General features: G+C 31.4%; 1 protein-coding gene across 1 annotated transcript; it reads right to left on the bottom strand.

Annotated features, from left to right (window-relative positions):
* Positions 1-3,497: 3,497 nt before the first annotated feature.
* Positions 3,498-11,629, bottom strand: Sara (Smad anchor for receptor activation). Its single transcript, XM_011502893.1, has 16 exons — positions 11,211-11,629; positions 10,832-11,094; positions 8,368-10,758; positions 8,071-8,291; positions 7,903-8,002; positions 7,742-7,812; positions 6,984-7,161; positions 6,362-6,565; positions 5,591-5,713; positions 5,337-5,501; positions 5,096-5,255; positions 4,589-5,004; positions 4,257-4,500; positions 4,052-4,172; positions 3,840-3,989; positions 3,498-3,702 (listed from the first exon to the last, which is right to left on the bottom strand). The coding sequence occupies exons 2-16, from the start codon at positions 10,887-10,889 to the stop codon at positions 3,541-3,543; spliced, it is 4,764 nt and encodes a 1,587-aa protein (XP_011501195.1). The 5' UTR covers positions 10,890-11,094; positions 11,211-11,629; the 3' UTR covers positions 3,498-3,540.
* Between the last annotated feature and the right edge of the window lie 3,838 nt (positions 11,630-15,467).

Genomic DNA, 15,467 nt, shown 5'->3' with positions numbered 1-15,467 from the left:
TGTCTGTATTGTTCATGCGTTTATCCTCGTCATTTTTCTTCTTTCTTCTCACTTCATTTCAGCATGCACTATCATACAGCCTATAAGTCGAACGACATTTAACACGTTTGAGAAAAATAATTAAGAGGATAATAGACAAAATATTATTGCATTTAAATGAAATAATACATTTACAATCGCCTTCGTTAAATACTCTCATTCCACGTTTGATCATTTTCTATTCTATTCGAATTTTTTCTTCACCGCTTTTTTATATATTTTTTTAATACACTACACTATTTAATGTCGTATATTAAAAAAGGAAAAAAATACCTCAAATATTTTAAAATGAGTTTGATTGTATAATAAATAAATATATTATATTTATTTTATGTGAATTCGACTTAAGAAATCAAGTCAAAACAATAGCGTGCAATAGGATTGGAAATTATTCGTTTTGAGTATATTACAAAGCAATTACACCTAATTTGGTAGAAAAAAATACAATAACGACAATTATCATTTTAAATGTTATGCGCAAAATTACAAATGAAATGCAAAAACATTATCGTACATTAATGTTATTGTACTCGTGAAACATATTAACGTATTTATGTTCTAAAAAGTAATAAAATATTTACGTGAGTGTATTTACGTATATATAATTTTATATATACAATTTATTTATTTATTTATTTTTAAAATACATAATGTAAATGGTTTTAACTATACATTTCATGTATAATATATATATATATATATATATATATATATATATATTCATTGATTAATTTGATATTTTTACATAAAAGTTACTTCGTTTGTGGAAGCTAAAACAATAAGAATTCTTAAATTGTTCAATATTTACATTTCAATCACCCGTTAACACATATTATGTGAATTCATTATAATATCTGACAAATTTAAATAAATACAATAATAACGTACCTTCCTTCTCGGTTATAAAGCAATAAGAAAAAAAAAAAAGAAAAACAAATCATTTTCATTGATTTATTCGATAGAATGTTTTTTTTTTTTTTTTTTAAGCGTTTAAACTTCAATAATTTATGCGCTTATTTAACATTAAATGCGAGATCCAATCGTAATTTCCCTAAATTGGTTGCTTCACGCAATGTGTTTCTCGAACATAATAATCATTTAATTGATTATGTGAGGCTAAATATTATTAGAGGCTCGACTCTCCTTTTTCCTAGATCTTGTTGTCGTCTACTCTATCGACTCTAAGCTAATATCGACTCATTCTTATTCCATAATTATTCGAGCATCTTATTTTACTGCCTAAACAAAATTGAAATCGGATTGAACTTGCTCTTCTTTATAAAAGAAAAAAAGAAAAAAAACCATACACGATAACAGAAGATAAAGTAATAATATGTACGGATCTTGCACGGTGCACTCATGTTGGGTACGGTAAGAGAGAGAGAGAGAGAGAGAGAGAGAGAGAGAGAGAGAAAATAAGTTGGGGAGGAAGAAGGTGAGTAGAAGAGTGTAGGAGAAGGATAGGCGCGATGGAGGTGAGGAGGGGGAGGAGATTTATACGATACTCGGAACGTGCACATAATATATTTGCATGAATTCGTGCAATCTGGAAACACTTTAAGAAACATAAATGTATGACGGTTAATATATTAAAAATTAAGCTACTTGTTTCAAGATATTTCACATTGGTTTTGCTCTTTCTCCGTATCATTTGCTCTCTCTCTCTCTCTCTATCTCTATCTCTATCTCTTATGCGCTAGTACTGTAACGAAATAGTATTAATGATACACAATATTCTGAGACCTGGAGGAGAGTTTTATAACGAGGCGATTTCTTCGTCACCGCATAAATATAATAATAAAATGTAAATAAGAAACAAAACAAAAAAAAAAAAAAAGAAGTAATATAAAATCTATAATTTTTTGCCAACAATGACAATCATAAAAAGGTGAAAATGATACAATATTTAATAGTAAAGCTCGTGCATTCAAAAGTTAAATTTACAAGAAATTTTTTGCAAGAATTAACATTACATGATTTAAACAATCTTTTCTTCATTGTTAAGTAACAGTTTACAATATCTTTTGTTCCAACAATTATCAATAACAGTATAATAACTACAGTAATTTAACATTATAACGAATACATACGTGAAATTCTTAAACAACTGTACATAATTAATCATCTAAACACAGCAAGTCAAGAAATCTGCTGCTTTTAAAAATTACATAAAAAATTGAGTATTTAAAGTTACAAAATTCTGCTTAGTTCTAAAAATAATTATTTTAGAATTAATATATTTAAACAAATTATACATAACAAATTTTCTTCATATAAATTGATCTGATTTCTTGTCACGCCGTTAAACATTTTACATTGGTTAAAAAAAGAGGAAAAAAAAAGGAAAAAAAAAGAAAGAATCTTACCTTAAAATACCTACTTTTTTTTTTTAATTTACATAAATATTATGCATATCGTATTCAAGTAATTTCAAGTACTTAACTTTCAAAATGGTTTTACCAAGAAACTATCCTGCTTTGAAATATACATAATTATGATTATACAACAATCTTTCTGCAAGTCTTTGGCAAATTAAAGCTTTTCGCAGAAAAAGGTAAGACTTCTATTTTGTACATTATTTTCTTTAACGATTGTACTTATTAATAATATCGTTAACTTGTCAAACCTTTTACCCTTCGTACTGACGAACCTTTAGACTTTCTAAAATTTTTTTTCGTTCGTTTTTGTTTTTACTATATTTATAATTTAAAAAATATCGAAAAGCTGTACAACACTGGTCGTATAGAGGAAAAAATAAAAATATACATATTGATATTTACTAGAAAAATTAGTTACATATGGCATATCATAAAAAAATCTTGATATCAAATAATTCACTGTATTTTACAATTTAATTGTCTAAGTGTAAAACTTAAAAAAAAATAAAGAAAATGATGAAAATTAAGGTTAAATTTAAAAAGTGACCCTGTTTTTATAGATAAATTTTTGAACATGTTGTCTTTTTCCATCTATAATATGTAGAAATTGTGTTGATATATATATATATATATATATATATATCATTACACTCTGTGTATGCGTATGTTTATAATATGTAAGGTCTTACTAGTCACAGAAACATGCTTATACTGTACTGAGAAGCGTGTATGTTATGGTTTTTTTTTCTTCTACTAATAAATATAGGTAACGTACATTTGATACCATAAATATATCAATAAAAACGCTACATTGCACTTGCCACAAGAATTTTGTTTTACAAAAAAAAAAAAAAAAAAAAACATGACATCCAAAAAGCATAATTTATACTTCTGCTTCGACTATTTGACCTTTTGAAAGATGTAGACTATTGTATTATTATTATTTTTGTTTTTTTTTCTTTTGTTCTCATAAAGATAAAGCACGATTATATAACATTTTTGTATAAAATTATTATTTTTATTAGTGAATAAATGAATTTCTTTTTTCATAAATAATTTTTTTTTTTTTTATACGTGGAATCTACGTTTTGAAAATCAGAGATTGAGAAAATAATCGAACTTACTAGATTTCATCCTCTAGTATATAAAATATTAATTCTAGTACAGTTTGTGTATCCTCACAGCCTTGTACAGCTTTTTGTAAAACTTTAATGAGTTCGTTATCTAAGCTATTCATATAAATCGGTGGTAAACGTGTTCCCTCGCTTCCTGCTTCATAACCAACCTAAAATTGCAAAATAATAATATGTAAAATGTAAAATATACGGTGTTTTGATACAATATATTTCATAATACTCTATTGCTTTCTTGATTATTCATTTCTTTAACTCTATTTCTCTTTAATATGTTTATTTTTCTTACATTATCAGGATGAATGGTAGTTCGCACAGCAATTTTCGTAAGTCCTGCATTTGCCAATAAATCTAATAATTTAACGAGTGCCACGCAAGTGGCTCGAGCTATACTCTCCGACAATTTATAATGCATTCCAAACGCTTGGTCATCATCCGACTAAATTATCAACATTTTAATAAACCAATTCATCTATTATACATTATATTAAAAATATTCACCTTAATTATAAACAATTCCGTCCAACGTATAAACCTACTCATTCCCACACAATTGGTTATTCTATGAACTCGTATTGACGGTATTCCATCCATAGGCTTACCATCGATAGGACTTTTAACCCTAAAAATAATAATAATAATTATCAATTTTGTGTATACGTATGTGCGCGCACGACGTGCATACATGTAATATAAATTTGCTTACCCAAGATTGAACTGCGTATCATTTTCGACCCATTTAATATTCACAATTTCATCTGGCTCTGGAGCACCTTGTTGACCGCAACCAATCGTAAAGTCTTGCATATTTTTAAGAGCAGCTTTTAATGCTTCCATTTTCTCGGGCATTATTTGAACAGTTATACCATCTTCTACGATCCTTGATTTTGCCGAAAGACCCATAGATGATTTGAGGGCACCATTAATAACGATAAAGCTTGCACCGGTAACTAGAACCGGTAAGATTTTGTAATAGTGATAATCGTTAAAATCACTTCGTAATCATTCGTATAAAAATGAAAGATAATAAATAATCACCTTTTCTTGGCTTATTTTGTATATTTATGGCCTGAGTTTGATAAGTACTTTCAACCTCAGAATTTGTTTGCATACATACAAAGTGCGAATCGGCTTGAATACTAAAATTTGACGCAAACGCTAATACATGATCGTTTGAATTATTTAAGCCCTTAATTACTTGATTATATCGATTTTTCGGGAATCGTACGTGTGTAGTATTATCTTGCATATGAATGGTCAAGCCTTGCACTTTGGGCAAAGAGTAGGCGAAGTTACGAAAATCAGCCAGTACTCTTATAATCGTATGACCAAGTTCAAAATACACGGCTTCTCGAAATCGAACGGATACCAAAGGACACGGATAATAGCGATACTCAGCTCCCAAGCGTAAAACAAGTCGCAAGGGAAATATTTTCGCCCACGGTGTCTCCCATCTGCATGATCGTGCAACATTTCATTAATAACATAGTAATTTGCAGAAGTTTAGGTTCTTTGTTTTTTGTTTTTATAATTATTTCGTTCTACCTGTGGACTAAAAGACCAATGAGAAAGGGAATTGGCGGCACGACGATCTTCTGTAAGCACTGTAGAGTCTGTCTTATAAACAGAAATCCGGCGTGTTCACGAGATCCCAATAAATTTCCATTCTGATGTATCGACATACCATATTCGGATAGTTGGTTACCTGCGTTCAACATCAAGCGATAAAAACAAATCAATCGTAATGTTTAATTATTAAATTCGTTAGATAGCCTTAATGTATAACCTCTAATAGCTTCATGATAGAGCTGATTAATGTGCAATAACAGATCTTTTGGCACTAGAGTTTCATCCGGTAGCATTTCAACCAAAAAAACCACTTCATCTTGGCCAAAACAAGCCAGACCTTTGGACGTTACGTTCCAACATATTCTGTTGACGCAGCAGTTTACTGTAATGAATAACAACTCAAAATTAATTAATTCGTCCTCTTAACGTCGTCCTACGGAATTCATACGGTAATTTCATCTTCAAACTCACAATTCACTATTTTTACGTATGCATATAGATTGCGATTGATTGCGAACATAGTCGAAGGCTCACATTCGTTTTTCAATGATACGTATAGGCTGGCAGTATCGAGAATTTCGTGATAAGTAACCTCTACAAATAATAGATAAAATTAGTGAACGATATGAAAGGTAAAACTGGGGTGATGGATGAGGGAGGGTGGTAGGTAGGTAGGTAGGTAGGTAGGTAGGTAGGTAGGTAGGTAGGTAGGTAGGTAGGTAGGTAGGTAGGTAGGTAGGTAGGTAGGTAGGAGGTAGGTAGGTAGGTAGGTAGGTAGGTAGGGAGGGAGGTAGGGAGGGGAGCGCGGATTAATTGCTTTTAATTAATTTGAATGCAAATCGGTTAACCCCTTAAGCTCTCGCTATTCAATGGTCATTTAAGTAGATTTGAAAGTTACATAAACAATCAATTATGACGTATTAATTCATAACGACAAATCATTATAACCATTTATACATTTAATTTCAAAAGTTTCAAATTTAACAGGTTAACGCGCCCTACGCATACTCGAACAAATTTTCCACAATATTCACATTGTTATAATGAATATGCCAGACGAGATCCTTGCACTCGCTCAAAACAATCACCTACCCGATGCACTTATAACAAAAAATCTTACAATCCTACCGATCTATCAGCAATTTCATAATAACTTCGATGCACACTCGATTATTGCAAATTAATCCTCAATATATGGATTGAATATAAATAACGTGGTATATAATGGGATATAATACTCACGTCCTTTGTGTACGGTAACCGTGGGTGGTAGAGCCGCGGGGTCCTGAGGTATGTAACTGTTTGTTACGGCGTCAAGTCGTGGACAATTTTTATTAGTGGATGCTAGCATGTAACCACCCACCATTCGTCTGCTATTTCTTACGGACGGCGGCATCCAGTCCCAGGTTGTATCGAGCTCTGTCAGGTCACAGCCAGGCCTTATTCCTGTTTTTTTTTTATTAGACGCGTGTGAAAACAAAACATACGGGATGGAAGAGGGCTCGAAGCACTTTTACACGCTCCGAGGGAAGTAAATAAAAATTAATCTTGTATTGTATAGGAGATTTAATAAAACATAAAACTAACAAAAAAAGATTTTGAAAATTGTGAGTGCGTGTATGTGTTGTGTATGCGTCGTGTTAGTATACGCGCGCCAATACGCTTACTACTTATTTATATATTTATATGCCGTATATAAAATGGCGCAAATACGCAATACGTAACTCTTGTATTTATTTGGGGTTTTTATAAGACGCGCATTGAAAATCAATCAATTAATAGATAAGTAGGAGCACGGCGGTAAACAACTCCCCCACTCCCCCGCCCCTCACTCCGCCCCACGCAGTCTTTTATCAAAACTTACCGTCGCTGAACATCACAGACTTGGATCCCTCGGAACGCTGCTTCGTGCTACTTTCTCGCTTCAGAACACCTACGGGCACCATGACTGTAGGAGGTGGTGGCAAGCCACCTGCCAACTGTTGCAAAGGTGGTATTGTTGAACAGTACTCCATTGGATTATTTGGGTTAGGCTGTCTCCCCTATAACCATTTGTCGAATACTCCAGAACTCTGATACTTTCGCTTTTATAAATTAGTGGATAATTTAGACTTGCAATTATCATAGAGATATTATTATCGATTTTTTAATTTTTATTTACTTTTTTTTTTTTATTTTTATTTATTTATTTTTTTCATTTCTTTACGTTTAATGGAAGTCTTGTCATGCATGCATTTCTTCAAAATCAACTTATTTGTATTACCTATCCAGACCAGCGCGTTACTTGCAATTTCTACGATTAACAATGCTCGGGCAATCGTTATACTGACAACGCGCTAAAGGGGCATTATTAGCCTTTCATCGCGATAATAATAATTCGTAATTTAATCGTCTGGATAGTCAATAAAATAAACTTATAGACTTTTAGGTAATAGTTGGATTTAATTGTTCATGCTCGAATGACTAGCACTGTGAGATATGAGGTATTCAACAAGTTGTTACAGGTGTATGCTTGTGCATTCTCTAGCTACTATTTAATTAAATAATTATGCAATTTGCAGTGTCAACTGCAACGCACGAGTTACAAAATGTAAGTGTAATGCGAGTCTAATGGGAAATTACCTGGGGTGAATTTATCCCAGCACTGGCGTTTAAGAATCCCGCGTAGTCTCCCGATCCCGTATCACTTTCAGCTAAAAGGAAGCAACGGGGATCGGTTGAAAAGATTGTTAAAAACAGCCGATCGTACGATTATTATGCAATAATTAATAATAAAGCAAAACCTTTGGTAAGAAGTTGATGACACGGTATACAAACTCTGGAATCGGCATTACTTTGGAACTCTAGTCGATATCTCATGTTGCAGCATTTGTTACACAACACCTTAAACAGCATAAATGTCATTGTAAATGCATTCGTCATTGTAAATATATTGATTTTGACATTTTTACCTTTCCGCAAGCTCTACAGTGGTGTCTTCTTTTCATAACGGTAAACTTTATGTCGCAAAGCATACAGTTTGGGGCATCGCTATCGGGCACCCAAAATGGTGGCTGCTTTCCAAGGACGGTGCCAGATTCCATGGAAGAATTCTCTGATACATCCGGAGATGGAGCCCTTCCGCTATCTTTATCACCTTCGACATCCGACGTCTCTTGACTGTACGCAGCTCCTAAGCATACCGAAAATCATTACTTATATAATTATGTGTGCGCGCGCGCGCGCGCGTTCGTGCTTAATATATCAACCTGCTGATGACGAATCTGTCATATTAACTGCAGAGACAACATCTAGAGTTTGAGGTCTGGTTGGTCGATTAGGATCGTCATCGCCACTTTCCGTATGTTCCGCATTATTATCTCTACTTTTTTCTCTACTATGCGAGTGATTAGGTTTAATTCTACCACCTAGTTTATCATTAACGTCGACATTCCTCGTAACTGAAAACCTTGAAATTGTCTCGGTATTCCTAATCGGTGTTCTCAAAATCGCTAATTCTTTATCATCCGAAGAATTATCGGTACTTTGTTCGCTAATTGCCAAATTCTTATTATCAATATCGCCCTCTGATACAGCGGTACTTTCAATATCACTTAAATTCTTATTTTCCACTGATACGATATTTTGAATGTCCTTTCTCTTTTGTTTATTATCTGTTTTACTTGTACACCCATAACTACTATTTTCTTTATCTTTTTCATTATCATCCTCTTTATTTATCTTAATTTCATCTCTATGACTAGAACTTTGAGATGCGGATTCTATGTTATCTGAATTTTTCTTCACATTTTCTTGGGCTTTTATATTCTTATTTATTTTAGTTTCATCATCTTTTAATTGGGAACTAATCTTATTTGTTTCAGATATTTTTACAATAGATGAAAGTTCTTTCGACGTTTCTCCACATAAATGTTGTTTACTATAATCAATTACGGGGAATTTTTTTGCTTTTTCTTGAAGGTCTTCTTGTGGAACTTGAGGTAATTCACCTATGATTACCGCTTCGAATATTGGTGCTTCGTTAGCATCTTCATCGTCGGGCTGAATTGGTAATAATTTTGATTTAAGATTTTCTGTTGGATTATTAATAGAAATATTCTGATAGGTGGACGAACTTTTTTCGTTTACTCTTTCCTCCGCTTCAAGATCTGCTAAATACTTATTTAATTCCTCCTCCGACATATCATCAATTGTGTTAAACCCAACAGTGTGTTTCGGATCTTGAGCTTGAAGTTGAGCATTTTCAAACTGAACGGGCTTGAAGAGTTTTGTATTCGTATTGGTATTCGTACTCCTACTGGTACTCGTACTTGCGCCTGTACCTGTACTTGTATTTAAACTCGCACTCGCACTCGCACTCGCACCTGCACCTGCACCTGCGCCTGCACTCGTAATCGTACTTGTACTTGTACTTGCATTTTCACTTGCACTTATATTTATATTTGCACATGCATTCTGAACTTCGGATTCCAATAGAAACAATTGATCCGACATTTTTTTTGCTGCTATTTCTAACTCAGTATTGGTTTCTGGTAAATTTTGACACTTACTTGTGTAAATACATTCGTACACTCCATCATTGTTGCGCTGTTGCATTGGCATAACATTGCGAGTTCCAAAATTAACATTTTCATAAGTATGTTCAAAATCAGAATACAATTGCCTGGTTGTATTAATTGGGGGATAAAATTCTTGAGTTTTGGGAATATCAGTTCCAATATATACATTCTCATATACGTGCTCCGGTTCGTCTAAAATATTTTTAATAATTTTTTCCGGCTTATCAAAAACATCTGCAGTACAACTACTTTCTATTAATAAGTCTGGAAATATTATATTTTGATCAAGCTTATTAGTATTAATTTCGCTAGACTTCTCTGGGGTACAAGGATCTAATATAATAGGTAATAAAATATTCTGATATTTTGGAGGTACAGTATTGTTGTCCTTTTTCTCTTCGATAAATTCTTCTTGAGTTGTGAGTAGTTCATCGATCGAGAGTTTTTCAACGGGGCCGTCGCTTTTTACAAAACTTTTTATAAATGAATCCGTTACATCAATTATATCATTATTCTGTCTACTCTCTTGTACTTCTTTCGAATCACTCGTTATATCTAAATTAACTAAACTAACATTTGGATTATGAATGAATTCGTTGAGATTATTAAAAACATTACTAGCGCTAGGGTTGACGTTTGGTTGATTTAGTTTATTATTACAACTGTTTTGGTTCGGTCCAACATTATCATTAACTTGCTTTTGTAATAATTTTTGAGATATGTCATTGTGTACGATTAAAGAAGATGATTCAGCTCCTTCGATATTTATGCTTTGCTTATGTAGTATTTTATCATTATGTAGGCTGTCATGTGTATAAAAGTGATTTATAGAATCTAGGCTGTCTGGTATAATCTCTGATTTTCTTATATTATCAATACTCATAGATATAGATTCTTGTTCTTTTGTAATATCAAATTCCTCGCTCTTTACGTCCGTGCCATCTATAATATTTCCTGCTCCTAACTCACTCGTTGTACTGGGTGCCGAAGGTTGATGAAAAACATTTGACGTACCACGCTGCAGAGATAATCTAACGTGCCCTGGGACATCGGCGACCGATGCCATTTGTTCCGCTTGATCTAGAACGCATATTCAAAATGAGACATAACGTACAATTGCGAATATTAATAACGAACGATCAAGTTACATTACCATTGTTAAATTCAAATTCATCGAAGGCTTTGTCCAAATCGACAGTGAATTTCTCCATTATTGGACAGATAACAGAGCAGCGATTATTTACTAAACAGTGCTGTCATTTAACCTAGACGGCTACAAGCTTTCCAGAAACTTGTCGTTAAATAATATAACGAACAAGAAAATGACGGGGGCAACAGCATTTAGAAAAAATCTTACTCCCAGTCAAATGCATCTGAAGCCTTTATTAAGGAGCGCCCGTATCATCCACGTCGTTTCTAAAACGAACGATCGAACGAAGTATCATGAAAAGGCTCGGGGATATCGTCGAAGCGCACGGAAATAGGAAAAATAAATAAAAATGAGAGTAAAGTTGTCAAAAACTTATTTATACCTCGTGACATCAGCTGTGCGTGCGATTGTTGTCTCGAAAGCCAAGAGTATCCTTTTGACAGTCACTTGCACTTACGTGTAATAATGTAATAGCTCAGAGCAGGGATTTGCGAGTCCTCGATCTATTTCTCGCTGTTCTTGAGCTCGGCAAACCGGTGGGTTACTTCAACTTTCGTCCAGATCGCCCTCAGAAATTCAAAGAATGTCCGGGAACGTCATTGGCGAGAAATTTCACGGATGATGTTTGACGACAACGAGCAGCAGCGCATCCGTACGGAGTCAAGAATCTGGCAACTACGACTTGCAAGCTGCCAATTCGTCATAAGTCGTTACTTTGTCTCTCCGGAGCGTGATGATCCTCCAGGGAGTGATCGGAATACCCGTCGCCATTTTTATCAGAACCGGAAATGCTTTGTCTAGCGGTAAAATTTGAATTCTTTCATTAACATAATATACATTCACCTCGGAAATGTTATTTCATATTCCAACGCATTTATATTCATATTTCTGCACATTATACAATTGTAAATATTTTATTAATAATCGACCGTCTTATATATCACGTTTTATTTCAATGATTGATAATGCGATAAAAGCATGAGTTTGATGATTACTGTCAAATTAAATTGTATAGCACTTTATGAAACTAAAATTCTTTCAGTATTTGTGCAAATATATGGAAAGCCTATAATCTTAAAATAAGTTGCATGTATTTATAATCCGTGCGTATAATTGTAATTTATAAAAATATATTCAAGACATTTGTTCATTAATAAAATGCATATATTTGCAATAAGTTGGTAATTTATTACAACATTCTTATTCATTAATATCGTAATTAAAATTTCTTAGAAAATCTTTAACGTACATTTTCATACGCTTAATTGTCTCATCTGCTACATAAGATATATGTTAATGTGTTCGTATGCATGCATATATGTAAATGCACGCTCGCGCACATAAACAAATGCATATAGAGTAGATAATGGTAATTGAATTCATATATTAATTCAAGTTAATTTAATTATTAAAATCGTTATTTTTTTAAAGAAAGATTAAGATAACATTAATAATGATTTTGTTTAATATTTCAATCTTTTCAACAATATATATATATATATATATATATATATATATATATATATATGTATAATATCAAATATAATATTCAATTTTATTTTCAAAAACATGTCAAATGAAAGCATTTATTCGCATTTACACAAATGCTACTAAATATACCTAAACATTTAGAAAAATTAATGTCAATCTTAAAAACTTATCTTCAACTTTATTACATTTCATATATTCTTATATCGTAAAGCATATGATATATCATTTGATGATTTCAATGATATGTTTTATACATAATAAATATTAAATTATATTAAATTATAATATTCAATAATTATACAAAACACAAATATAACAATTAATTAACAAATATTCGCTCGTTGTTAGTTTTTTTAATTTTTTTTTTTTTTTTTATTCTTTTTTTTATCAATTAATAGACAGCCGTTAAGAAATTGAAATACTTCATCTAATATTCAAGACTTATCATGGTTTGTATCTATTGTAATATGCTTATTTTCAGCTTATTTATTATCATTGAATTTATGGAGTTTGTCTAATTCTCATTATTATAATGATTTAAATTCTCCTTTATTAAAAAATATAATTGCATCGATAAGATGCAAGATCCAAGTACAGAATACAAGTATTTTTATAACACTATTTATAAATATCATTAAATGTATAGTGTTAATAAGATTGTTTTGTTCCATAGGTCATAAATATAATAATTGTATTTGTTAAAACATTACATAAAATCATTTAATATACCAAAATTTTAATATTTGAAACAATTATAGCTATTAATAATCAATTTTTATAGCATTTGAAATAATGTTATCGAGTATAGGTTTCAATATTTTATCATTATTATCATTAACGATATTCTCAGATTATATTTTAATTTTATTTTGCATTTATCTCTCATATGATCTAGACATTGTTTGTATCATTGGTGTATGTACAATGCGAGTATTATGAATATATTATTATTTGTCTTATGATATTATAATCTAATAAATGTTATTAAATAATACAGGAATTTTTTAATGTATTGCCCAAGTAAGACTTAAATAGAATTTATAATAGTATAATTTAATTAACACGCTCGTTTACTATAATTTAGCAAGAGCTATTTGTATAATTAAAAAATTTCGAAAAATCATCATTACCAACTGAAATTTTGATCGTAGTCTTAATTATTATAAATGTTTATAAAACAAATTCTTAGAAAAAAAAGTAAATTGAAAATTTCTCTATTGTTTATGGCTTTAATTTAACACATACGATTAGTGTCATAAATATAACATAAATATTATAGTTAATTTAAACTTGGAGTAAAAAATTTAAATTATTGTATTTTATATTTGTAGGTTACATTACGTTCATATGGCGAATAAATCCTATTTTTCGTAAATTTTAGAATTCTTTTCAATGTTAAATACTTATAATTATTATCTCAATAAGCACGGAGTATTGTGATTTATTATTTCAGAAAGTTAATAATAATTTTTAGCTATTTACAAACGAAGTTTGCTCTGTTGTTTCTCCATCTCTCTTACGCTATCTCTTACCAGAGATGATAACTTGACTTTCTCGCTATCTCACTCATATTTTTCTTTCTAGCCACTTTATCTATCTCTATTCTCGCTTTTCAAATAAATCTACGCCGGCCAATAAACAAATTGCACTACTTATTTCGATCGCTCCTTACAGCTTTTCTCACTTATAGGGCACAACATTATACTGCGCCATCTTGGACTGCATTATGTTTACATCGGCTTCTTTGCCATTTTCCCTGTTAAGTTAGTTTCATAGATCACATTGACGCGTGATCTAAAGCCTATACAGATAAGATAATTGTATATTGAGCTCTGAGTGTGCTCTTCGCGCGTAACAATATTATGCCGTAAAAAAAGTTAAAGCCGCAGTGTAAGAGCTCGATTATAGATTCAAAAAAAAATTTAATTGCTTTCGCTTGAAGAACATATAATATTAAGAAATGGATCGATTCAATTGACTACTTGAATTTGAAATCTCGAATTGTTATAAATTTCTTACAACTTGTGTGAGATATTAATTTGTCAATTAAGCACACGAGATTTGCCATTAGAGGACTTAAATTACGATACTCCAAGCTCATTAAGCACTTTTGTGATATTAATCATTAATTCGCACTAATTACATACTAATAATTAATTATAGATAGCGTGCATATTAAAGTCCATTATAACTCGCTTATTACTTACATCAAAGCTCGCAAGATTAAGGAAAGTCGCGTCAATCGAGAAAAATATCTAGACGCCCTGTCCTTTGTTCATCCGAATGCTCTCAACAATCGAATTTGTAATTTATAATTACAATTATCAGCAATTGTATAAATATTTTTAGTCAAGTCAAATAAACTAATTAATTAAGTAATCATACATTTTTCAACAATCTCCTAAAGAACTACGTGCGTCTATAATTTTTTTAATAGATATTTTTATTAAACTTTAATCACTATATATTTATAATGTTTATAATTGTAATTAAAGTTGCGTGTAATCGAATATTTATACACCACCGCTGATAAATATCTCGGCCTTCTATGCAAAATTTGGCATATTAATTATAACATAAATATTTCTAAGATACATAACGATTTTTTCAACGTTCGACCAATCCAGCAGAACCAATCAGACAAGCGTTATGTCGTTGCCAAATCTTAATTATCAATTAAATCTGAAGATATCACAAGCTGTTAAATAATTTACCTTACCTTCCCGTCTAATTTTCATTAATCCGAACAATTATTAATAAACATATTATATTTTACTGGCATATTCCTTAATAGCGAAGAAATCAATGTTTCGGAGAAGAATTTTTAGGATAAAATAATTTTACATACACTATGTGCCATTAGATTGTAAAATGATATTTTTATATTTTACACATTTTCTAACGTCAAGCGGTTAACAATCGCATTAAATATCCTCCACTGGCATCTATGCAAAACTTATTAACCTTTGCTTCACCTTCACTTTCGCATTAATATTTTATTATTTATAATGGATATATTATATACGCATTATTAATAATAATACAGAGGTGAGATAATTGCAGAAAAAAAATTGCACGTTCGGAGCAGTTCGGAGATACTTGAATTTGAAATACTTGTCGTCTTCACTGCAGCTCTTGAATTTACAAA

The sequence above is a fragment of the Ceratosolen solmsi genome, unplaced genomic scaffold (genome assembly GCF_000503995.2).
Source record: "Ceratosolen solmsi marchali unplaced genomic scaffold, CerSol_1.0 scaffold10, whole genome shotgun sequence".
NCBI classification, from domain to species: domain Eukaryota; kingdom Metazoa; phylum Arthropoda; class Insecta; order Hymenoptera; family Agaonidae; genus Ceratosolen; species Ceratosolen solmsi.
The sequence above is the reverse complement of the archived record's forward strand: the minus strand, read 5'-3'. Positions and strand labels throughout refer to the sequence as shown.